Source organism: Solanum stenotomum, chromosome 3 (genome assembly GCF_019186545.1).
Source record: "Solanum stenotomum isolate F172 chromosome 3, ASM1918654v1, whole genome shotgun sequence".
NCBI lineage: Eukaryota > Viridiplantae > Streptophyta > Magnoliopsida > Solanales > Solanaceae > Solanum > Solanum stenotomum.
This window is the reverse complement of record NC_064284.1, coordinates 7,311,725-7,339,409: the sequence shown is the minus strand read 5'-3', so window position 1 is coordinate 7,339,409 and position 27,685 is coordinate 7,311,725. Positions and strand designations below refer to the sequence as shown.

Below are 27,685 nucleotides of genomic sequence, written 5' to 3'. Positions count from 1 at the left end.
TAGCATCTTAAGCGGTGACGGAGATTGTCTGGGAGCGAAACAAACTGTGGGTCCCCATTTGTAATCTGAGTTGGATTTATTCACAACAAAGTCAAAAATGTTTTCAAACTTATTTTGGGCTTTAGTTCTTTTAGGGTCTGTTTGGAAAGTCACTTCGTAATTGGAATTGTTGTAATTATCAATTTAGTAGTTACATTGTCTAGTAATTCTACTGACTTGTTTGATTGTTATAGTATAATTACATTGTAATTACACATGTCCTATTCAGATGTCACAGTGTAATTACACATGTTCTGTTTTGATGCACAATTGCAATCATAAAATTATAATAAATTTTAAAAATAAAAATTAATTATTTAAAATTTATACTAGACAAATAAAAAAACTCTATAAATGACATTAAATTAAATATTTAAAATATATATTCTTTTTTGAAAATATATTAATTAATAAACATATTTTCTGTAACTAATATTATGAAAAAATAATTGATTTATATTTTTTTCAAATTAATATATTTCAACTGAATTGATCGTAACAACTAAAAGTATGAAGTTTCTACGAATATCGTGAAAATGTCATAAATTATTAAATATTTGACAAAAATATAATCTATCAAGTCTAATTTTAAAATGACGTGTAATGTAAATTCAATATAACTAAAACAAATGAAACTGAAAATATAAAATATGTTATAAATTCAAAACAAAAAATTTAACATAATACTCTTATAACAAATTTCAACATAGCAATAAATATGATTTATTTTTATTTTTTCGTAATAAAGAAAACGTAAGTCTATAACCTTACTTAACAATAAATTCTATTTTAATTTGAAAATTAGAATACTAATAAAATTATGCTAATGAGAAAATAAGCATGACATAAAGAATAGATAATACGAGAAAATTATATAGAATCACGTAAAGTAAGGTTGACAACAAGAAGAAAATGAAATATAATAATATAAAATAAAATAAATAAACTTTTACAAATTTTTAGAATAAGAAAAATAAAAAAATAACTTAAAATAATAGAAGTTAAAAAAATTAAAACAAAAAAAATAGAAATAAAATAAAGAAATTAAAAAGTAATCAGGTGGTAATTACACCATATAATTACCAGCAATTCACAACTTCTGCCTGTGAATTGTAGAGTGTAATTACCCCCTGCCAATTACACAAATTATCTGTTGACCAAGTAATTACTAGTCCTTCCAAACAGGACAAGATAGTGTAATTACACCAACTACACCAAATCCAATTACCAGGATATCCTTCCAAACAGGCCCTTAAGGAAAAGTCATAAATGTCCTTAAGGTTCGTTTGGTAGTGTACATTACGAAAAATAATATATACATTAGTTTTATGTGGTATTTTTTTTCAATCTATGTACTCTATTTGGTATTAAACTATATATAATTAATGTAAAAAAATTAATATTTGCATAAGTATAATTAAAGAAATAACTAGCTCTCAAAATCTTTTTTCACATCTTTTTTACTATATTTGTGGAGGGTATTTTGTAAACAAATATTTTTTTGAAAAAATATGCAATTTATGTTGTTTTTAATACACCAAATCAAACATTATATGAGAAATAATCACAATAACTAATACAAATATAAAAAATATTGTGTACATCAAATGATATATTCTTCGATTGATACATATTGATACAACCAATTGTATCAACATATCGGGAAAAAAAAGTATTTGTGCATCATAAAAAAATAATATGACTATTATTAAACTGTATTCTTGTATGAAATTGATATATTTATTTTAAGGGCGATACAATACTCAAATATTGTGTCAATGCTTTCTCGTTTGTGTATCACATAATATTGATAAAGATTGTATATGTGTATTTATTTCAGGGTGTGATACAATATGTATATGTATATGTATGTTTTAATTTCAAAGTTATATGTGTATCTGTGTGAGATATTGAGATAGATAGATGAGCGAGATTTGGGAAAGATGGATAGAAAATTGTGTATATGTATATTTGTAAACAATGTATCTCGATTTCAATTGAGGTACAAGTTGTATTTGATATACAATTTGCTCGCCTCTTTACTATGTCTCTCTCGATCTCGCTCACTTTCCCCCTCTTTAAAACTATTGCCATGAAATATAATTCGGCAAACTATAGAATTGTTCATAATTATGTTCGAAACTATATGTGTTTATGAAAATTCAGTTTGAATTAAATCAAATAGAGTGTAATGTATAAATCATTCACAAGTTTAATGTTAATTGTCTGAACAATTATGATTCACGTTTTAGTATGGATGAAAATTGCAATGACTTTTACAAAGAACAAAATTATTCTGATAATGTAAAATAAAGTCAAACATTCATATATTTAGATTTTTAAAAAAAAACCATAAAATTAATTTTTAATAAATTACTAGTTAGAGGAACACGATTTTGAAGAGTATATTCTTGTCGATAAAAGCTTACATTTTTTTAATAAGAAGGATAGTATTCATTTATATTAGCCAAAAAGTACGTGAGAGGCATGGATTGTTGTAATAACAGACAACTTTGTTGACGCTAGATCTAAGTTATTCTCTAGACTTTTAATTGTTATGATATTTTTTGTTTTTAATTGTTACGAAATTAATATTGATATTGTAGTTAAAAGTGATAACTATTGAGAGAAGTATAGATTGAATAATACTTTCATGACCTACTTCTTATACTTAACAAAAATATGAGGACGTGCAAGAGTTTTCAAAATTGCTCTCATCAGTTATGGCTCAAAAAATGAGCTAGTTGATCAATAATCTTGTTTTGCTCTTAGTACATTTTTTTAGGAAAAATACACGATTAGACATAATTTATTATTATATATATTGTTGTTATCCATACTTTTAAAATATTATATATCTTATCACTAATTAAGAGTTTCTTACGTGATCTTACACTTACATACATGTATTTTTGCTACCAGATACACAAAAATAGAGAGAGAGGCGAGTGAGCGAGATTCGTATGCATTCCAAATACATGTGAATCACACTAGATGCATGTAAATGTATGTATTTGAGGTAATTGGTATGTATTTAGGATACCAGATACATAGAAGAGAGGCGAAGGCGGTGAGAGAGATCTGTTATGTATCTTAGATACATGTGAATCCACTTTAATACATTGTATCCACAACAAATAAAACATAAATTTGACTATTCGAGATACATGTAATTGAACGTATCTGAAGGCATCAAAATCTAGTACATAACATTACAAACTAATGTATCACATCCCAATCCTAGAGAGGCGCAACGAGTACCCAGTACCTCACATGACCAAGCATACTAGAATAACTCATATAATTATACTCTTAAACTACTTGGCCAATAAGATCGACATATGAACACATATGCCCAATTGATAATGAAGGTTGAATGGGCTAACAAAATCCTTTTATGGGGCAATCTGCTTGAAAATCATCCTAACATGACTTAAACAAAAGGTTGAAAGGGCCAAAACAAAGAACGTAAGCTAACAGTAAGGCCGATACGGACACTCATAATATGCAAACACATACCACATGTCTACAAGCCTCTAAAAGTATCTTATGTATCACATAGTCGAGATAGACCTACCCATCATTGTACATATGAACTATAACTTCACGACATATACTCATGAGCTCTTGAAGAAGTGGAACTTACCAATAAAATGCAGAATGTGACAGCTACATACTATAGGGGTCTATCTAAACCTCTATTTGAACCTCCAACATGAAATGCAGTGCTCCCGATAATGGGGCGTCAGTACAAACAACACGTACCAGTATGTAAGGTATTAAATAACATATAAAAGATAATAATAGTCATATTGGAACTTGTAGACCCCATTGGGCATATAACTTGTACTCAAGGATTTTTCTTAACATCATATACACAACAATTTGAAATTTATAGGATAAATGTCTCTTTATTCTATGAGCATCGCTATGGACTCAAATGATTCAATGTAACAAGTGGGGCATCGTCGAGGGGCTAATATAATACGACAAATGTGCATCGTCAAGGGCCCAATATAATACGACAAATGCGCATCGTCGAGGGCCCAATATAATACGACTAATGCGTATCGTCAATGGCTTATTTTATAATGCAATGAGATGGGATTAATGTTAAAGGCTCATGTATACACCTTCAAATAAATGTCATCAAGGTCCATTTAATCATAACATTTATATTTTTATTTACCAAGTAACTTATTTGCATACTTTACATAAATATAATTCGAGACCCTCGTCATTTTCGGATAATATACTTTAGATTTAACTACTATAAGTAGATGGAGGACGGTCATGAACAAACACTTGACATCTCTTACTTTACTCCCTTGGTTTAACTTTCTTTTTTATTAGCTTTCCGACACCAACTTTAGGAAGATTAACTCTTAATTTAATACAAAGGATCTATCTGTACATAACCACTTAGATATCAACAAGATATTTACAATAAAAAAACTGGCTTACTTGTTGATTCTCAAAAATAGAGTACATACAACACCACGTCTCTTAGGCTCTCTCTCTCGCTCAATACATGTCATTGAGACAAAACATTTACGCCAAATCAAAATTAAGAAGGTCGTTACATACCTTTAGGTCAATTAAATTGACAACACGATAAACCTTACCAGTTACAACATTTTAATCTAAACAACAATAAAACTCACGTTAAAATTTAACTAAATGATTGCTAGTACACAATTAATCGAGCAAAAAACTTGGTTCCTAACTAACAACTCAGCAGTTCCAAGCATTCATGCTTCTTTTCTAGTTGAATATCAACAACAACCCCAGCTATATAGATCATTCCCCAACCCTTCGGCCACAACAACATTCCATAAACCCCTTAAAGCAACCTAACTTCATATAACAATCCAAATATGATTTTCCGTTCGTCTAATCATATGTCTTAAATGACATAGCTTAACTATCATTTTGATTCACTCAGCTAAATATGAAGAGCATAATTACCTCAAAATAACAGTAAGACACCGCATAACCGAGACTCGTTCTCCTTGAAGAATCTTTCAATCCGCAAGCAAAGATGAGGAAACATGTAACACAACCTCTACAAAATTTCTAGCGGGGAATCTCCTTGAAATCTTATAATTCTTTTTTTGTATTTGATTGAAGTGGAACTCTTAGAGAAAGTCTAAAAATGTTTTGTATTCTGAATTGGGCAAAAAAATGAGTTAAAATGAAACTGGAATGTAATATATATCCAACATAATTTCCATCAACTTATGGGGCCACCCTAGTCTCACTAAAATGCAAATATCTCTCTACTTCGATATCATATCAACAAATTGTTAATGAGTTGAAAACAAAACTCGTAAAAATTCAATTTGATATGTTGTAGATTCTCTAACTCTTCGTAGATTGAGAGATGCTTGTTCAAACTTCAAAGATAAACAATATATGAAACTGTTTTGGAACACTTTGTCACAATGAACCTCTAACTCAAACTTTGTGTTAAGACTTTCCTTGGCCTAGAACTTGGTTTTTACACATCAAATACTTTTATATACATTTCTTTAAGAAAATGTTGATTTATATCCTGATTTTCAATTTTTTCGACATCAACTTAGCATCACATGTACTAGTAGTTACGGTGTTACATAAAGTGTGTCTAAGTAATTAGCTTCTAAATCCCACACAGTCAATTGATTGAAAAAAATACCTACAACAATTAATTATGTTTAAAATATTGGTGATATCCACTAATAGTCTAACTATTTTTATAGCATCAAGATTAATGTGTATATTTGACCTGTATTGCTGGTGCGTAAACTTCAAATTTTGAAAAATTAATATAGTCTATTGTACGTATAGAATTCTTTATCCATTGTTTATTGGAATTGCTTATAAATTTTCTTATACTATATTTTTACTCTTTTGATCTTATTTTTTTTATTAATGTTCAAATTATAATAATTTATTAAAGAAAATTCTATATGTTTTTTTTTGAAAAAATTACTGAAACAATTAAATTCACGATAATAATACTATAACACTAATTGACAAATGACCTCAACATTTGATTGAAGATACGTGAGAGAGCAAAATGTTATGATTGAAAGTTCTTCGAAGACGTTACGTGGTGAATGAGATGAGAAGTTTTCTAAGCAGTCCAAATGGTAAGTTTTCAAATTTATAAGTTAAAATAATCATTAAAAGTATTAATATAAATCATCCTTCACTAAAAAAATATTAATAAATTAAATAGAACGTTCAAGTCTCTCCCACATTGAGTAGCATTAGGATATTAAAATAAAAAGGTTAGAAAAAAGGTATTACTTGTTTCATTAAACATAGAATACACATGTTAGAATTAAGATTTTAAAGATTACAATTGATGGAAGTCTACCATATGAGCATAGCTAGAAGAAAGTCATTACCTTATTATGAACATTTAATGCCCAAATTCAACCACAATTTAATTAATCACTTTGAATATTTTGAGCAAGTAATAATAATAAATTTTAATAGTGTTTTTATCGAAGCTAACATAACGATTTAGGTAAATTTTTTGAATGTAACTTTGAATTTTTATAAAAATTATAAAAGACTTTAAAGTGAAACTATAAATATATTTGTTAATATCGACAACAAAAAATCTATAAATCAGATTATCATAGAGGACCTTGAATCATTTTGCATAGTTATAAATTTAACACTAGTCAAGGTTGATTCCATAAATTGATATGAGTACCTTGGCTATTTTTCAGATTAAAGCTCATTTAGATTGACTTAGTTTAAGTGTTTTTAAGTTAATATAATTTTAAAATATTTTTAGAATGTTTGGATAAAATAAAAAATATTTAAAAACACTTATTTTTAAGCTAAAATGCTAAAAATAAATCAAAGGTCATAAATTAAAAATACAAACTTCGACTTTTGATTTACTAATCAAAAATAAAAAATCGATCCAAACAGACTCTCAATCTATTTTAGTAAAAAATCTAATCAATTCATCATACCAATGTGATTCAGTATATAAAAAATTAGACTTATTTAATTATATGTATACTATTTTTTTTTAAATGTGCAAACACATACTTTATTTTATTTTGATAAATAAATAAATAATATTGAGACAAACATCTGCTACGGGGTACGTTTTAACCATGCACGTGACCTAATAATGTCCGTTAAGCATATCAACTACCGTTTGGCTTTGGCAGTTAATGAAGGACCAAAGTGCAGCAAAATGGTAAACTTGAAGCATACATTATGCTCAATGGAAATATTCAAGGACCCAGTTAAACTATCCCTTAAATTTTAGGGACTGTTTCAGTTAAAATCTTATTTCGATTACTTTATCTCTCTACGGGCTCTTCCATTTCTCTCTCGCTCTTTCTCTCTAACAGCACCGCAATATCTATCGCCGATTCAAAACCCTAGAATTCCGATAACCGAACGGCCGATTCCGAGCTCCATTGGCTAATAGACTCGACATTTAGGTAAGTTTTGTTAACAATTTTCTTCAATATCTTATGAAGAGCCCTAATTTTCTCCATATCTGTGAAAATGCACTGTTTTTAGTTGGACTCGATTTTTTCTGGTTATTGTCTTTTTCTTTCCCGAGTACAGTGAATTAGACAGCTTTTCCTTATCAGCTTTGTTCTTGATTGAGTAAATCTATGTATTATGATGCTAGCTGAGTATTTTTCAGATAGCGCATACAGTTGTTTAAAAATGATGTCTTTTTATACTTAAATTCTCTAACCTACAATTTAGAATTTTTATATGTTTTTTGTGCAGACTGTGATGAGCAAGATTGTTCCAAATGAGTGCAATGTGAGTGTATGATTAGCACTAATCTGTAGGTTTAAGTGGGAATCAAGTATTAGATCCATCTTTGGAACTTCTTTTGATAGCTTAAAGATGGTTGCTTTTCCAGAAAATTCTGTTATACTTTGACATCCACAATACTTACCATTTCAAAGAACAAAAGGTGCTAAAAACTGTTTGCTAATGTTTCCACCAAACGTAGCTGTCTCCTGGGAATATTATTGTCGAAATGACTTGGCTATTCGTTTCTGAGTTAATTTTCTATCAAGTTTATCAACTGAAACTAGAAGTATGTATTCTGGCTATGTAAAGTTTCTCAGGTGAAAATAGAATGCGGACTGTTGTCGCTTTTGTCACTAGGAATAGATTACAAGTGAACTACTGCCAAGTTTATTGAATTAAGGATCAAAAGCCACTTTTTCGATAAAATAATTGTACTTCTGTAAAAGGAAAACCCTATATACAGGGATATGACAAAGTTATCTTTTACAGAAGTATAAACATTTTTTTACAATGGTGGTGTTTGGGCCATATTGCACACATCATGAATATTCCACGGCGTACTTGCTACCACCAACACTGTACCGGGTAGCTCTGTCCATCGAGGAATAGGGAGATGGAAAAAAATCACCTACAGTTTTTCGTCTCCGATGGGATTTTTGCTGTCTCCAATGGTTTTCATCCACCCTATTGACTGCTAGGACACACCCTGGGGCTTTGGGTGCAAAGAAGAGCAACCTGTTGTTCATGCTAGTATGGTTTCAAAAGTTTTCAAAGTAAACAAGGAAGTTCGATGAGTATGTACCAAGTTTTTGTCAACCCTACTAAAAGCTATTGGAAATTTTCCACGGAAGTGCCAAGTCTCGCACTCCCTATTGTTGGGTAAATCCTACATCCTGCCTATGGCAAGGCCTATGAGGGGCTGGGTGGCCCGGGTAAGAGTTATGATCGAACATGACGCTTGCTTGGTGGACTTGGTTAAGAAATAAAGTTGCACCTTTTGCTATAAGCTATAACTTTTGGCATAATGGTAAGCACTTCATCCTAACAAGTGATATCAGGGCCAAGGTCGTGGATTCGATTCCCAAGAGCTACATTCTGCATGAGGCAGGTGTTGGGAGGGGATTGTTGGGTAATGTCAACATCCTGCCTGTGGCAAGGCCCACGAGGGGTTGGGTGGCCCGTGTCGGAGTCATGATCAAACATGACTCTTTTCTGGTGGACTTAGTTAAGAAATAATGTTGCACCTTTGCTATAAGCTATAACTTTTGGCATGATGGTAAGCACTTGATCCTAACATCTCCTCCTTAGAGTCCAACTCAAGATCACATTGGAATCTGCTATCTAGTTGAGTGCTTGATTTAGTTTAGCAGCTGCTAAAACATGAACCTCACAACATTGTCTTCCTTATGAACTTGTGACTTTGCTGCGTCTTCTGTATTACTTAGTTCTTCATTTAGATCTTTTGTCATTGAATTATTCAGCATCTGGTTATTGCTGTTGGTGGGATAAAATTTCAGATTTGCCATTTCTTATCAATGATTCATTATGGGATACAATTTCACTTTGTCCTACTTCCATACGTATTTGTCAAGGCACCTTAGCAAAATACTGATTTGTGTTGATTTTGGTGTCAACCCTAGTTAATATGGACATTTTTACTCTTAACTTCTGTGTTTCCTTCTCTAAATCCCAAGAAAAAACATGAAAATAGATAGTTCCTCACAAAGCACCACCTCTGCAAATCAGGAACCAGATTTGCATTTGCCGTCATCTTTGAATTATCGCCTTCATATGATCCTTTGATGGCTTCAAGTCATTCATTTTTTATCCCCTAAATGAGATATCAGTCAGCTAGTTTAGGATGATAGTTGTTTTGTGGTATCTCAGATCTAGTGGAATAAAGACCATGCTTTTTCTTCTTCTTAAGATGATATGTGGTGGATCCTGTTTAACTGTATTGTTAGCGTGAGTAGTTGGGATTGCCTCTTGCTGATAGTTCTTCCATACAATTCTAGTTAAACAAGTTATATTACTATGGTGGCTCAAGTGTCAAGTGTCAACAGGGCCAAATGAAAAAGTTAAGCTACTCAACCACCACAATATGGAATAAGTTGCAATTACCGTTTAGCATTATAAATTCAAATAGGTTTATTCCCGGTAAACTTTTCACAGATTAAGAAGGTGATCTAAATGTTCTGCAGTAGAAATGAGTTGTTGCAGGAGTGAAGATAGTTGAAAGGGCAACAATGAATGAGTTGTAGGGTCTTGATGAGAGGGTAGCACCTTATGAGAAGAGCAGTATAGTGTGATGTTCTAATTGTGATTAGGGATTTGACTTCCTTATAAGGCAAAATAAAGCGGTCACATGAGCAATAATTTTATAATGTTAAGTCATTAAATTTACTGGGACCACATGACCATGTTAAGCAAGAACAAGCATCACAAATTTATTAATCACGAGGATTAGTTTTCAACTTGACCTGTGATGTGTTCTGTAGGTGTCCTGATGTATGCCACTAGTTTGCATAGCGACATTTTGAGATCATGTGAAGAAATGCATTCTTTACTAAGCTAGTCAAGCTAAAACTCCTGAAACCAACATGCTAGTCCTTCCATTGTATGGAATTGTAGATCTAACTCCAAAGGAAAGTAAGCATTGATTTGTATGTTAGGTCCAAGTTTTGATTCCCCACTACAGCCATATTGAGAGAATTTATCCTATCAATCCTGATGTCCTGCCTTTGACTGTGTCTGGAAGAGTTCCTAGTCTTTGGCAGGCAAAATCTATCTCGAAGACGCAACAAACAATTATTATTATGCCTTAATCTCAAACTTGTTGGTTTGACTATACTAATTAACAGTAACCACTTACCCCTTTAAGCTCGTTCAATTCTGATTCTCAATGTCATACTTGACCATGCGATGACATAGAATTCTTAACTGATTAAATACACTATGTCAAATACCAAACTATGTAAGTGGACCAGTAATGTCTAAACCTTATTTGCTTCATTGTGCTCTGTTTTTCACTTTATTATCCATTTATTGATTTCTAGAGGATGTAGGTTATTAGGACAATATTGCTCCATGTATTTTTAGGGTTACATCGTCCTCTTTTAACATCTTCAATCATCATTTTTTATAACACTAAGAGACGGTGCATTTGAATGTTTGCATTAGATATGGTCTGCCCTTTCAGGCAACCTTCTATTTTTTCCTCTGTATGTGTGCGACTTGCATCTTTTGTTTTTTGAAAAAGTTTGGGCATAAAAACCCGTATACATGAGGTATACCAAAAAGTAGAGACCTACATAGAAATATGGTTCTCCAAGAACAATACTCAGTTGTCAATACAAAGAAGAACTTCTTGGTGCACCAAAAACAAATAAGGGGTAAAATGCTGCTTCCTAATCTTAAAAGATTCATTTCTATCCCTTCAAAGACTCTCATATTTGTTGCTCTCTGAATAACTCACATAAGTGCAAATGGAGCCACGTTCCGTGCCCCGTGTGTTCTCTTCTATCTACCACAATTCCGATCCCCCCCCCCCCCCCCCCCCCCCCCCCCCCCCCCACACACACACAAAAAAAAAAAAAAAAAAAAAAGAAGAATAATAGTTGTTGCACATATTTCCATCTCTTCCCTTTGTGTGGTACACTGGGGGAGAGGATATTTTTTTCTTTTGAAAAGTTGCCTTGAAATTTAGATGGTCTATTGCTCTTGGTAGTCTCATTTAAATGCTTTATATTGATTCAATCTTGGATCGATTCCCATTCTTCTTTCTTTTGTTTATATCATGTCTTCTTTTTCATCCGTTTAGGTCGTTTCTTTGATTTGTGCGGAAGGTTAGTGTTGAGCTTCAATACCTGCACTTATTCCTTATGATTTATCTTCTTGTAGTTTATATAGCTTATGCATGTAAGTAGTTCATCAATGCTAATGCTTCATTCTTGCATCAGACCACTTTTCCATCTGAAATAATATCACGAAGAACCTGACAATGTGGCACTTACAACATGATTTTGCAACTCTTAATTAAAACTTGAATGATCTTCTTGCAGGAGTTTCAAGACAGACAGCTCAAAATAGTTATCCAAAGTGACTATGTATATGTTCCGAGTAGTACATTGATTGTAATGCCAAGTATTAGAAGATTCAGTTGCAAAATTTTACAGTCAAAGGTTCTGGAGAATCATCTATGCCTGGCAATGAATTTGGAGATAGTGTTCACAACTTTTTTGCACAAGACAGCTTGTCACAAGTACAACATAATTCCCCGGTAGCAGACATCAATTGGCCAACTTCAAGGGGCAATATGTGGGCTGGAAGTCAGAGACAAATAGGTGTACTGAGTTCCAACACGAAAAATTACAATTTGCAGAACTCTGGTAATTTAACATGTCTAGTGCTCTCTAAATTATTATTTGCTTGCTGAATGGCCGTGTTTGATCTTTTACTTTTCCTGCATGCAGACGCTGGGAGAGGAATAAGCAGTTATCCATTCAATGGGCAGCATGGTTTAAATTTTACACAGCCAATTCCGAGGCCTGAGTTTGGTAAAAGTCAGTCACAGAGCCAGCAGCCAAATTTGAATGGCTACATGTATGGTAATCAGTTTTACCAGACAAGGCAGGATGAAACAAACTTTCCTGCTGTGGATACTAGTTCTGATCAACGTAATATAGCCTCAGGAGGCTCATCTTTTTTTGAGTCACAGCAATGGTTGGGTCCTGAGTTGCAGACAGGAGTATCTGTTAGATCAGAACCTTCGGATAGTCCTGTCAGTGGCAATCTTTTTGGTGGTCAGCAAATCTCTCCTCAGCAATCAAACATGCTGCATTCTTTGCAGCGCCAGCAGTCTGGGATTAACGACATGCAGCAATTTCAACAGCAGGTTATGTTCATGAAGATGCAGCAAGAACTTCAGAGACAACAACAAATTCAACTGGAAGCAAGGCAACAAAATACATTGAATCAAGTTTCTTCCTCTCCTAAGGTAGCATCTGATGTCCATTCCTCTGCACTAGTTAATGGCACTGCGAATTCTGGTGCATTAAATCATTCCTGGGCAAATGAGCTTGGCAACACAAACTGGTCACAGCGTGGTTCTCTAGTACTTCAAGGGTCCTCCAGTGGACTCATTCCCACCAATAATGGCCAAGCACAAGACTTAATGGGTTTGATTCCTCAACAGATTGATCAATCTCTATATGGAGTTCCTGTTTCTAGTTCAAGACCATCTCTAAACCAATTTTCACAAGGGGTGACAGATAAGCAAGCAGTGCAGCAAATGCCAACTTTTAATAGTTCATTTCCAGTTAATCAATATACTCCATTGGCAGATCAAGTCAGTGGGCAGGACGGGATTTTCCTCTCTAGACAGAGACTCCAAGTTGATAATGTATTTGGAGATGCTCCAAGCCATGCTCTATCTAGTCCAATGGATGTGGGAAACCTTCAGCAAGTTGATAGCATGCAAAATGTGTCAGCTCTACACGAATTTCGTGGCAGACTGGATATAGCTGTTTCTCCAGAAACCGCACAAGAGGAAGCAGCAAAGGGAGCTTCTCCCTCACAGAATGAAGTTGGATTAGATCCTACAGAAGAACGAATTTTATTTGGTTCAGATGATAATATATGGGCCGCCTTTGGCAAGAGCCCTATGAGCGGTGAAGGTGGTAATCCTTTTGATGGTGCTGAATTGCTTGATGGGACTCCATCTATCCAAGGTGGTACTTGGAGTGCTCTTATGCAGTCCGCTGTTGCAGAAACTTCTAGCAGTGATGTTGGTCTACCGGAGCAGTGGACTGGTTTAAATATTCATGCTACTGAAATTCCTTCCGCGAGTCCCAACTTGACATACAACAGTGAGAGTCATAAAGCAACTTATGCTGAAGACAACTTGCTCCAAGCCTCATCGTTGAATTCTGTTTCTGTTCATTCCTCTGGTAGCCCCGATATGAGAAATAGCTATCACAATGTTCAGGGACGGAGGTTTCCATTTGAGCCAGGCAAGAGTCTGCAATCAGATTCTTCTCAGAGACTTGTGCAGTCATCAGATGAAAGAAATAAGTGGTCTAAGTTAGGTCAATCACAAATGTTGGGTGCTGAAGGATGCCAGATGGTTGAGAAGACTTCAAATCTTGACAGGGAAATGACTTCAAAACACATTTCTAGTAATTTGGCACCCGAGCTTGGTGGAGCTAAGGAACAATACCATAAATCAGCTGGTTGGAGTGTTCTTGAATCAGCAATGCCCTCTGGAGATGCAGTGGATTACAATCAGAAGAAGTTCATTCAAGGTGAAGTTGTTCATAGGGGCGCGGGATGGAATTCTAATCCTGGCAGTAATACTACTGTTACTATGGCACCCACAGAATCATCTGTGGGTAGTCCCCAGGCAAATTCTGAGGTCTTTGGCTTGCATAATTCTGCTGCAATACCAAACTCAAGTACTATGACAAGTGGCAAGGAAACCAGTCAGTTCTTCAAAAATAATCATCAATCTAGTTATTGGAAGAACGCTGATCAGTTGGTAAAATCTAGTATCAGCAAAGGGGAGGTCTTACAGCATCATGTTTCTGAGGACAACCAGTTTTTGCACTCATCTCAGGATATTGACGACAAAGAGGGTAAAATGCATGAGATGGAGAACAGCGATAAACAGGAGAACTCAAATGACAGCCATCGCTCTAACTTATCCCCTCATTCTTCTACTGGTGATGTTAGGGAAAATGTAATGTCAGATGCTAGGGATTCAAGGTTTCTGCCTACTGGGAAGCATAAGTTGTCTAATGAGGTTGGCCGGAGAAATTCTTGGGCTAACAAGTTTCAGCATCATCCTATAGGAAACGTGGATAAGGATGTGGCCCACTATGGACAGTCTCCGTTGGCTCAGGTTCCTAATATTGAGACAGATTTGGCAAAGGTTATTTCTGATAGATTATAATATAATTATGTTAATTTCTATAAACCTTTGGTTAGTAATTAAAGGAGAATGTGTCCTAATTTACAGGTGCGTGCATCTGATGAGCTGACTGACAGAAAAGGCTATGGGGTGCACTCTGGTGGCGGCTTTCCTGGCGGTGCATCCAATATGTCTACACTGATAAATAGATCTATTGGGCTCCCTCCAAATACAGCTCCAAAATCTAGGTTGTCAATTCAGTTTTCTCATAACTTAGAAAGGCCCGTCTGGCAGGAAATATTTTTTTCAGTACTCAAATACTGAAATAGTTATATCCAAGTTGAAGTTTGGCTAGAAGTTTTGGGTTTCAAGTGGAATATTTTTTGAACTTACATGAAATAATAAGTAGTAGGTTAAGTTGTATTTCAAGTGACGTTTCACCTTAGAAATCTTCAAGTTTGAGAAATTTTCTTTTTCTAAATGAAATTTATGTCCAAACAGAACTCCGACTTCCACAAACCTTTTTTCAACCTGAATTTCCAACGCTATTTTTCAAATTTCGACTCAAATATTGCCCATGCACATGCTTTGTTAATTTCCTAGGTACACAGTAATAGCTTAAATAAGTTGTCTGCTCTAACTTTTGATGGTTCTTTGGAACATTCATCTGTAATCTTTTAATTCAGGCTGTACAGATCTGATGCTTTGACTGGTTTTCTCATTGCAGTCCAGACATGCTACAACTTCTTCAGAAGATGGACCCATCGAGAGAGCGTGGTTCTACGGCTCACTTCAACAGTTATGAACATAAAGCATCGTCTGATGTTCCTGAAGCTGAAAATTCTGATGGATCTGCTGGACACCTCTGGCGAGGTCAGTCTTCTGCCTCTCAAGGTTTTGGTCTTCAACTTGGCCCTCCATCACAGCAGATCTCAGTCCAAACCCATCTCTTGTCATCTCAAGGTCCTATCGAAGCAGTTAACTCTTCACATGCAAGCCATTCTGTTGCTGAGATTAGAGAGAAAAGTCGGGGGCAGATGCTCCGTCCCCATCAGACTCAATCCTCGCCTTCCTCTTCTGGTCTCTTACAGCAAGAGTCGCAGCATAACACAACTAGAGTTCCAGGAAGTACAATTAAAGAAACTGATACGCACACCATGTCTGGGAACTTTTCTTCAGCATTTGAATCAGCTTCTGGTCATACCTACTTGAGAAATCCGCTTCAAAATCCCCACATGGTTAGGGCTAGTGGGAAAGATTCAACAAATCAGTCCATTGGTGTATCTTTTGATGAAGATGCTTCCCATTCAACAGAAAGAGGAGATTCTGGCAGAGGACCATTGTCGGATGGGGCTGGCAATATATCGTATAGCCCAGCGCTCTCTACAGGAAAGTCTCAGTTAAGTAATGCCAATGGACCCCATGGAAGCGTCTCCACTAATCGACCTTCGTCCAAGGAGCCAGTGCCAGCTTCCCCATCTTTTTTAATGCCTGGGATATCTCTGCAGGATTCATCTTCCAAGAAGTTAACTAATATGCGGACCAACTTTCCACCACCACCGCACCTTTTTAGTAGTCAGTATTGCAAGGATGCTTCTCATATTCCCCAGCTGAATCAGATGAATATTATGGAGTCATCATTATCTGCTCCAGAGAGGCAAGGTGATCAAGATGCCAATAAAGGAGGGACTTTCATGTCTGAGCTTGGTAGTGGTTCAGTGAATTCTCTGCATTCTGTCGAGGGGGAAGAACTGGGAGAAAAGGAGAACATTTCTGAACCAGCACCTATGGTAAATGTGAACTTAGTGCAGGAGATGGATGATTCACAGGGTAGAGAATCTATTGTCAAGAATCTCCACGAATCTGCCTCTATGCAGAGAGATATTGAAGCCTTTGGCCGATCACTGAAACCAAATAGCTTTCCTAATCAAAGTTATTCCTTACTAAACCAAATGTGGACCATGAAAAACACGGAGACTGACCCAAGCAATATGAACTTCAAAAGAATGATGGTACCAGACAGCAGTGCAGCTACTCAGCAAGTTCCGTCTGCTGATTCTAGAATGCTAAACTACGCTGGGCCAGATGATTTGCAGGGAAGTCTATCATTTCAACATGGAGGAAGGATGACTCCTCACGATTTTGCATTTCGACAGGATGAATCTCAGATTGGCTCTCATAACAGCAATACTAGTTCTATTATGCCTGAGCAAACTCAGATTAGTCCACATATGGCACCATCATGGTTCAATCAGTATGGAAGCTTAAAAAACGGGCAGATGTTACAGATGTATGATGTACACAGAGCTGCTGCCATGAAGACAGCAGAACAACCTTTCACTCCTGCGAAGTCTACCAGTGGTTTGTATGCTTTTAACTCTATTCAGCATGTAATCCATGCAACTGCTGATAGAAGTCAAATTGGTAATCTTGGGCAAAGATCAGCTGCCAACTCTGCTGGAACTGAGCATTTTTCTTCTCTACAAACGTTGCCCATGAGTGTTGATCAGCAGAATCCAATCATGAAGCCCAAAAAGCGGAAACGTTCTACATATGAATTCACTCCTTGGTACAAAGAAATTTCTCTGGATCTATGGAGCGATCAGACAATCAGGTTGTTATTGTGCAACAACTTTGATAGATCCCTTTGCCTTGAAGCTATTTGGCTGCTTCTGTTATTCCATCTGTTGTTTTCACTTTGGTTATTATGTTATTTCCAACATCATGTTTGTTGATGCATGTTAATTTTCCTTTGGCAGCCTGTCGGATATAGAGTGGGCCAAAGCAGTTAATAGGCTTACTGATAAGGTGTCTTGATTTGTCTTCTATAATCATCTTATTTGGTATTTGGTTGGCATTTCATTTCTGACATCCTATATTCGTCTGATTACAGGTTAAAGAAATTGATTCTATTGATGATGGGCCACCAAGGCTTAAAGCTAGAAGAAGGCTTATGTTGACCACTCAGCTTGTGCAGCAACTATTTTATCCTCCACCCGCAGCAATTCTATTTGCTGATGCTAAATCGGAGTATGAGAGTGTGGCTTACTCCATTTCCCGATTGACATTGGGGGATGCATGCAGCATGGTCTCTTGCTCGAATGCTGATACCAATATGCCTCATGATGGCAAAGAACTGTAAGTTATACTTATTCCCCACATAGATAGCAACTTGAAGCTTGAACGAAGTGAAATTCCTCTCTTTATGAGATTATCTTGGGTCAAGAGAGACTCTTCTGCAAGCAGCCAAGTAAAACAAGTTACTTTATAGGGTATCTTGATTTTCCAAACATGCTTCCATGGTAATAATCACAGTTGTTATCCTGCAGTGTAAGAATAAGGGTCTAACTGTTTCAGCTTCTTCCCCACATAGATAACACCTTAAGGCTTGAACAAAGTGAAATTTCTTTCTTTATGAGATTATCTTGGGTCAAGACAGCCTCTTTTGCTAGCAGCCAAGTAAAGCTGCTTTATAGGGTATCTTGATTTTCCAAATATGCTTCCATGGCCAATTAATAATCTGCTGGGAAGATTGATTCAAGATCTTGTATGCTGCATTGTCCTTGTAACTGCCACTGTTATGACTCTGCCACCACAATGTATCCACCCCCTCTGTAAACCTTTAAAGTCTTCCATCTGCTTACTGAATTCAGTCAACCTAGCTACCTCCCAATCATTCAATATTCTCCTTATTAGAAGTTCCCTGCCTTGAGACGTCCACATTTCAGCTGCTTTTTTTTGTTGATGCTCTAGTTATTACTTGAGATTGATTAATTTGCATCTATATATTGGTTGCTGAGGTCCTGATAATTGGTTTGATGTATTACTAGTCTTCTTGACAAGTGCAAGGCATCTGAGAGAAATGATAGACATCACTTTGGTAGAGCTATGGAGGAGTTAATGGGAAAAGCTAGGAAGTTAGAAAGTGACTTTGTGAGGTAAATGGTTCATGTTTGTTTATGCTTACCTTTTATTTTATGCTAATAAATGCAACTTCCATCCCCAAAATTATTCGTATATACTACATGCACACCTATTCATTTATTTTTTGGTAGTGGTGGGAGGGAAAGAAAAATAGTTGAAGGAATCAAGCCATGTAAGAAATCAGGGATGTCTTTCCTTGTGGCATTTGAATAGGTTCTAATAGAAGATAAGTTCAGTATTCACTAGATATTTTTTGAAGTTGATTACATTTGAGCTTGGTCGTTTTATTTACGCTGATGTTTTCTCATTTTCACCTCTATATTTGGAGGTGTCTGTAATATGATTAGAAATAGTTTACCTGGTTAAAGCAGAACTGCACAAAATGCTGAAGTCTGGTTTGATTTCAGCTTTACTAGTCTTTGGGTACGTGCTTTATTATGCTTCCAATTATCGGATTATTTTGCTTTAGTTATTATTATTTTGAATGCTTTGTTATGCTTTCATTTCCGTTGCTTCTTTTCCTTGACTGCATTGGACTGTTTTTCCTTGAGCCGAGGGTCTAGCATAAACAACCTCTCTACACCCTCTCTAGATCAAACTTTGTGGACTACACTGGTTATGTTGTGTGTATGTGTAATTCTACTATCAATAAATAACTTCTAAATTTGAAAACTAAAACAAATAGCAACCAAATAGAGAAATATTTATAGAAGAGAAAAAATTGAAGATGTTATGTGAAACAATGATGAATTAGATATTGAAAAGTGGATTTGTTAGTTCTTAGAAATCCTAGTTCTCTAAGAACTAAGAGAGTGTAAAACAAACTTTCAATAACGTTAGTAGTGATTAATGATTACTACACATCGTAAAGACATTCAAATACGAATAAAATTTATATAAGGTAAAATCTTAATTAGTTTTAAATCCTAAATAGTAGGACTTTCTACATATAGATCAGATGAAGAAAGATTATTAATAGTAATTTTTTAGTTCAATTTCAAAGTCCCAAGTATTAGAAAAATAATTAAGTTATAAATTCGTTCAATGTGAACCTATTTGAAAGGGTAAAAAAGGCGAACGACAGTTCATTAAGAGACTTTGTGCTTTTAATATAACGTTTGCGTGCCTCACACGTGTAGCCTAGCGATTATTGTAAATTTTATATTTAACTCTTAACAATCTTCTAATATACAACGACATACCCAGTGGAATCCCACTAAAGTAAGCAGACCGTACCACTACCTCATGGAGGTAGAGAGATTGTTTTTGAAAGACTCTTGGCAAGTGCATCAATAACAATCTTTTAATATATAATGCATAATTTTAAAATATTTGCTTAAATTATAAATAAGTGTTAAAGCTTACAAAAAGTGTGATCTTTCTAGTTTCCCATGTTATTTCTCTTTCAATTAATTCTTTTTCACTAAAATAAGCAAATTATAACAAATAAGATTGGTTATACTTCTATAATATAGAATGAAGACTCGTAAACCTAGTGGAGTTGTGCCACGAAATTTAGTTTCCAACGGTGAATTATTTTGGTGTCATTTTTTATATTATGTATATTTATGACAAAAATTGAGGACTCCTCTCAATCAGTGTTTTGGACGGCGAAAGGCGACAAGTCTCTGCCTCATTGCTAGAGGTGAGACACTCGCCTTTTTGAAGTGAGGCGCCAATCAATACAATTTTTTTAAAAAATATTTAATTGCATATATAAATAACCCAAAATCCCAATAGCAATAACAGATGAGCAAATAATTACAGTGTTAATTAGTATTAATTCGAAAGAAATAGAAATAGAAGGATTAGATTTTTTTATTTTTAAAATTGGGCAGATAGCAGAAAATTCAAAACAGAGTATAAAGAACAAAATATAAGAACAGAGAAATGATAAGTTGTGCACAATGCACTGAACTGGTTAAGAGCCGCGAAAGAAGAAGTTAGAAGAGAAGAAGAAAGTGTCGCGAAGTAGGGGAGAAAGAAGACGTACCTTTTGCCAAAGCTGAAGTGGAAGAAGAGAGTTGCAGTTTGTGGCTTTGTGCAAATAAGCCCTAATATTGCCTTTCTTTTAAATTGATGTTAGTTTATTTTCTTTAAAAAACATAAGGCGGGGGTGTAAATGATTTTAACCCATTTATGAATATATGAAGTTTAATTAATTCAAAAGTCCTAAATATTTATAAATTATCAAGTGACATTATTATCATCGTGTATGAAAATTCCTTTTGAATGGTAAAAAGTTCGATCAACATCTCATGTAAGAGCTTCATGCTTTTAAATAATGCTTTAAATCTTTAATATGATATTTTATATTAAATATGTTAACGAACTATATAAATAATAGAGAAGAAATTAAAAGTTGTATTAATGTACTCCCTCCATTTCAATTTGTTTGTCTGGTTGTGATTTGACACATTTTAAGAGTGTAGAGTAGAGTTTTGAATCTTGTGGTCTTAAACTAAAAATATGTATAATGTACCAAAATTCCCTTAAATTTTGTGGTCTTAAACATGCCAATTTGGAAAGTTGAAATTGTGGAGTTATTTAAACAAGACAAACAAATTAAAACGAAAGGAGTAATATTTTTTCACAAGTTAAGTTTTCAAGAAAATAAGTACCAAGTATATCAACACAATCAAACATATACTAAAGAAATTTGAATAAATAGTTGTGTGTTGTAATCCCTTGTTTCCTGAAATGAAGTATTTGAAAGAAATAATCATCATAGAAATACATTAAGAAAATCTAAGAAATGTAAAATACTGTATTTTTTCAATTGAAGGAGAAAATTGCTTCAAATTGAAGTGGCAGAGTCATAGTTTACCTATAAGATTAATTAACAATATTGTAAAGTGAATCGTGAATGATAGATATTTTAGCTCGGGTAGGATAAGTCTTTTATTTTTTTTTGAGGGGGGTGGGTGGGTGGGTGTTGGGTATTATGTTTTATGTAAATTAGATTAGTATTTGCATTTTTCGTGAGATCTATTTCTTTTGTTAGCGGACTTGCTTTGGTAGTCATCAATTATATTTTGATTGATTTTAACTTTGTAAATAGTAGTTTAAATATGGAAAGGTTTAGTGAGCAATATTTTAGTTAGTAGTAAACTAAGTTGCTCGGACTCTCCACTTATGGTGCTGTTCCCGTGTCGACATGACATGGGTGTGGGATCTGTGTCCGATTTGGTCAACTAACTTTGGGTACTTTGACCAAAATCGATGGGGAAAGTATAGACAATTTTAATGAGTTCTTTAATCAATACAAAAGCTAAGGTGAAATTGAAGAAAATGTACTCCCTCCGTTTCATTTTATGTGAGGTAGTTTGACTTGGCATGAAGTTTAAGATAGAATAGAAGACTTTTAAAACTTGTTCCAAAATGAATGATAGAAATGTGTGTGGCCTTAAAAAATCATTTATTAAGGGTAAAATAAACATTTTATAGTTAAATTGTTACTTAATATAGAAATGTGTCATTCTTTTTTAGACTGACTAAAAAGGAAAGTAAGTCACATAAATTGGGACAGAGGGAGTATAACCTTTTATATAGAAATTTCTATGTCACTTCTTTTCTTTTAATTTCCTTCCAGGATTCTCCTCTAGTTCTCCACATAATATCTCATAATTTAGGTTTAATACTCTATTTTTAGATATTTTAATTATTTTTAGGCGAATCCCTACACCCATATCCATATATGGATCTATATCCCCGAATCTTAAAATTTAATCATGAAAGATCCAACCTCTAGATCCGCACCTGTATCGGACACCTGCTGCTGAGTCCAAGCAACTTAGGTTGTAAATATTAGAATTGCTTATATAGTTCAAATAAGGAAAAGTTTGTTAAAAATAATTAATTTTAAGTCCTATATATTAGAGAAATAGTTAAATGACTACTTTGTCTAGTGTGAAAGCAATTTTTAAAGGCTAGAAAAGCAAACACCATTTAGCTAAGAGACTTTGTGCTTTTAAATCTACTGGTTTCTCGCCACTTGCGTATGCCTAGCCATGTAGCCTGTAGGTCATCCTATTGTAAAATAATATCTATATAATTAAATAAAATTTTGAGTAAATAATTACACCTCAAAAACAAAGTACAAGTTTTTATCAACGATTAAGGTGATTTGTCGTATGGAGACTTGGTTGAGATTAAGATAATTGGATATTGGCTAAATCTATGAAGATAATTTGATAAATATGTTTTTTCATTTTATTTAAGGTTTATGGAAGTTGCATTGCTGAAATGTAAGGAAATACCTACGCTTACAATATTTCTGCTCAACTTTTGTTAAATGACAAACTAAATAGAAGCATCTTTTAATCACATTTTGCAATTATCAATGATTAATAACAGACACATGTCGTGTGAAACACTTCAACTTCTCAAACCAAAACTTCTTTCAACACATTATATATTTTCTTAAAATAGAAGGCATTAAAAGTCAACACGATTAATCCTCTAATCGAGTATATATATGAATATAGAAAATTTACCTTGTTGAACTTATAACTTGAATTTATTTCTTTGACAATACTTTATAGAGTAATACTTTTCAACTCAACTAATAAAAAAGCAAAAAAACATGTAGCATATTCTATTCAATAAATTTGATAATTAATGTCAAAGAGGCAGGAAAAAGGGAGTTGCTGGTATGGTAAGCACCACTCACTTTCAACTCGAAGGTTGTGAGTTAGAGTCAGCAAGGGAGCAAAAAGGGTGGGAGTTCTTGGGAGGGGTAAAAAAAATTGCCAAAGAGGCACAACCAATGACTCAAAGCTTAATTTTTTTTATGAAAAGGAAAGCCCGTAGCCGCTATCCTTTGAGTGCGCATAGGGTAAACCCCGCTAGTTGCTCGGATGGTAAGCACCCCTCACTTCTGATCCGAAGGTTGTGAGTTCGAGTCACCAAGGGATTAAAAATGGTGGGAGTCTCTAGGGAGGGGTGTGAAAAGGCACAACCAATGACTCAAAAGCTTATTTTTTTTATGAGAAGAGAAACCCGCAACCGCTATCCATTGGGTGCGCACAGGGTAAACCCCGCTTCTATGCTATTAATAGCTTGCAAACCACACAGGAGAGGTAACCCGCACTAGGCAAGCCCAATGCGACGAAAAGCTTAATTATAACATGATATCAATCCCATCTTATTCATTTAGTTTTGGACATCCAATATATAAATCGATACGTTTGACAAAATATATGTGAACTAAATATAGAACTAAGCACAAACTAAAAAGAACAATATTTTTTTGATAAAAGTAACAGCTAGTCTATATTTATCCACAGGTATACTACCTCAAAAGTGTAGTTCCCCTCCAAAAGTGTTGTAGTTACATAGGGTCCTATACCAAGAACAATATTACAAAAACCAAATGAGGAAGATAATTGATGACCTCTAACCCGATCACATATATACACCTCTATAAAGTACAAAGTTGCTTCCCATAAAACAAAAATAATCAATAATAATAAAGACCTTCTCCCTCTTTCCCAATTTCAGTGTCTCACTTTTGTTTTTGTTATATCCCAAAAAGCATGTCTCTTTCTATATTTAGTAAATTTTCCAATTCCAACATTTTGGCGAGCAAGTTTAAGTCCACAATATTTAAAGGACTACACACACCTTTAATTTAAGACCACAAGATTCAAAAGTCTCCTTTTATTTCTTAAACTTTGTGTCCAATCAATTTAAGACACTTAAATTGGGATGGAGGGAGTAAAACTAGTATCATTCATGGAATGATTGAAATACTTGGGAAAAGTGATGAACAACAAAATAGAAAAAAGCAATTGAAAAGGTAGTTCATATACATATATAGAAAAATATATATAGGAGCGACGCTATAACATCTTTGAAGTTTAACGTCCATCTCTAAACATTTGTAATGATAAGCAAAACTGACATCTTAATTGGTTAAAAACCGAGATCATGTTGTACATGTTGATAAGTTGCTTAAGGATCATCCCCATCCTGTCAACCATCAAGTAAAAATAACCCGTAACCAATATTCATTTAATGTGCACAAATCAAAGAAGAATAATATGTAGAACACAGTGAAAAAACAGGGAAAATGATCAAATTAAAGCAGAATGTGAGGAAAAAATAAGGTGAAGACTTGCAACCCATATCTCTAATTAACAATTGTCGTGCAACTTATATACTGTAGCTTTCTCCCCTCCGTGGTCAAATTTTAATCTGGTTCATATAATTTGTGAAAACATTCAAGGTCCAGCATAGTCAAAACAGAAATTTTGATGTTGGGCTTGTGAAATCTGGAGAAATCAAACAAAGCTTCTCTGGGAGAGGGACATCATTTTAAGATTGAAGTATAGCATTGTTTTCTACCGCATTCAATTTTTTTCATTTCCTTTATATGTTTTGACATGCAAATTTTGTTATATAGATCAGTCTAACCAAGGAACTTTTGGGCAAAACGATTAACTTCAATAGTTTTGTGTTTGAATGGTTGTTTGTTCAAAAGAGTACGAAACTTGGTCGGGGGAGTTCGTAGTTGTAGTTTTTTTTTTTTTTGATGACAAGGGAAATCCGCAGCCGCTACCCTTTGGATGCGCACAGGGTAAAACCCCCACTCCTATGCAATAGCTCGCAAACCACATAGGAGAGGTAACCCGCACTAGGCAAGCCTGGTAAGACGAGCTCAACCCAGAAGGCAAACCCCTTGCTTTCGCTGGCAAGGGGTTTCGAACTTGAGACCTCCAACATGGAAGTCCCAAGATCAAACCACTGGGCCACCCCGAAGGGTGTAGTTGTAGTTTTTTTTTTTCTTTTGTTTTAGTAAGTGTATTAGGTTTTTAAGATTAGAGGGGCATTTAAGTAATTTAACTTTTCAAGTTAGGGATTCATGCCTTTAATATAAAAAATATACATAGATATTGATACAGATTATCAACTAGATCTAAATTAAAAGGACAAGGACACATGGAGGTTTACTTAGACTTGGAAATCACATCTTCTCTAATGATTTATCACATCTTCGAAAATTGAAAGATGTGGGTAACAGATCTTTTTATCATCATAACCGCCTTTTCTCACTTTACGAAATGAAGAAAATTGGGCTAATTTGGACAAAATCTTCGAGAGAGTGCATATTTGCTTTGCCTTACACTTCTTCAATCACAGTATGTGCATGAAGCTATCTAGTCTGTTCTGAGAAAATCAACACTGCCTTTTTTTTTAAATAGTAACTCTGCTGCTGTCCTTATATCTGCTTCCATAAATGCTTCCTATTAATATAAGTAGTTCATTGTATCTTTGATGTGTTACTGATTAGGACACTTGTCAATTCACTTGGTTTTGATTGTGCTGCCGCTATATGGTGCAGTTTGGACAAGAGAGCGTCTCTATTAGACGTGATAGTGGAAGGACAAGATCTGGAGAAGTTCTCAGTCTTCTATCGATTTGCAAGGTTTCATGGTCGGGGGCAATCCAGTGGTGCTGAGTCATCTTCAACAGATGCTTCTGCACATAGCCATAAACCTTTTCTGCAAAGATACGTATCTGCGTTCCCAATGCCTCAAAATCTCCCTGATAGGGTACAATGTCTTTCACTATGATCATTGATTTAGTTAATATTTTTTCCGCATTCTCGTCATCAGTCCACTAGCTCCACATCCCTTGGAAGTTTTGTTGCTAATTATGTACTGGCACTAGCAGCAGCAGAAATAGAGCCACATAAAGACAATTGCAGAAAGAACTGTCTCCAAATTGCTACCTCGAATGCAATATAGGCAGTCCAATTTTTGCATGTAGGCCAATTATGTCTATTGTCAAGAAATGTTGTTCGTTCCATGTGTCTCTCTCCATAGTTAGAGATAGAGAGATGTCCATATGTAGTTAGTTCAGTGTTGTGAATGTAATGGTAATTGTTTAAGGTCAGGTTGTAGTGTACTTGAATTTCACATCTTCTAGGTAAATATATTATGCCTAGGCTTATCTTAGTAGGTAAATATGAATGTCAGCTTTGCGAAACTGTTTGTGTTGCCTGTTTGTACCTTTTTGATACTTGGAACCTCCCTCTCCTGCGGACCCTGCAAAGAAGGGATTTCTTTATACCAGTAGAATTCCTTAAGAGCCGTTAGCAACGTCAATGCCTGGGTTTTCTCTGGTCACTCCTGCTTCAGGCAAGGAATGGTCACACATCAAGCCAGGCTTTGAAATTTAAATGGTATGAATGGGAAGAGATTTTTGACAGGTTTGACTTAACATTTTGTTGTGCGTAGTTGCTTACAGAACGCCAAAGGCGTATAAAATGACTTGAGATATCGAGCATTTTAGGTCAATCTCTATCTCCATTTTACTTAAAATGACACTCCTGGAGAGTGTTTTGCTCATCTCAATCTCTATCTCCATTTTACTTAACGTGAACTGTTCATAACGTTATTAACTGTTTGATTTACCAGAAATCAGGTTGCTGCATGACAACATTTTTTTAGATGCGTGTGTTGGTGCCTTAGTAATGTAATGATTCATCGCCCAAATAGCAGGTTTTGGGATAACTACTTGGCACCAGTCCATTTTTAAATGGCTGGGTTTAAATGGGCGGGTCACTTAAACAAGTTGGACAGGCCATGTGTATGGGTTAAATTTTTGTTTTAAACGGTTAATAAGGAAGTTTGTTTAAAATTTTACTCTAAGTTGGTTAATTGCAGAGTGTGTTTAAATAATTGGCTTAAATCCAGCATCAAATTGCACAATGTTTTGCAGGAAGAGTTTGAAAAATTAGTACATGCGTAACTAATGCAATGTTAGTTGCACAATGTATAGTTTATCGCAGGAGAAATATAATTGTTGCTTATGGTCTATGGTACCAGATGAAATTAAGTCAGAATTTATGAATTATTTTGCTGGGTAACAATCCCTCGAGGCATTTTAACCCATGATGTGATTATTGATGTGCTAAATCGACTTCGTTGATCTTTGTCGTACTTTTGAATTGTTAACTGGAGTCATTTCATATCGGATTCTCGATCAATTATGATGTTCAAGCATACTTTCTAC

General features: G+C 34.6%; 1 protein-coding gene across 1 annotated transcript; it reads left to right on the top strand.

The window, feature by feature from the left end:
- The first annotated feature begins 7,353 nt into the window (after positions 1-7,353).
- Positions 7,354-26,656, top strand: LOC125857747 (uncharacterized). The gene is made up of 9 exons (XM_049537375.1): positions 7,354-7,499; positions 11,895-12,221; positions 12,306-14,761; positions 14,849-14,988; positions 15,468-17,354; positions 17,500-17,548; positions 17,634-17,878; positions 18,571-18,678; positions 26,010-26,656. Exons 2-9 carry the CDS (start codon positions 12,032-12,034, stop codon positions 26,239-26,241), a joined length of 5,307 nt encoding a protein of 1,768 aa, XP_049393332.1. The 5' UTR covers positions 7,354-7,499; positions 11,895-12,031; the 3' UTR covers positions 26,242-26,656.
- Positions 26,657-27,685: the final 1,029 nt, after the last annotated feature.

What these genes read in the sequence shown, in the direction of transcription:
- LOC125857747 (XM_049537375.1), top strand. Translation starts at nt 12,032, where the DNA reads ATGCCTGGCAATGAATTTGGAGATAGTGTTCACAACTTTTTTGCACAA. An exon ending in TTACAATTTGCAGAACTCTG is followed by an intron (nt 12,222 to 12,305) that starts GTAATTTAACAT and finishes TCCTGCATGCAG; the next exon opens with ACGCTGGGAGAGGAATAAGC. An exon ending in AATACAGCTCCAAAATCTAG is followed by an intron (nt 14,989 to 15,467) that starts GTTGTCAATTCA and finishes TTCTCATTGCAG; the next exon opens with TCCAGACATGCTACAACTTC.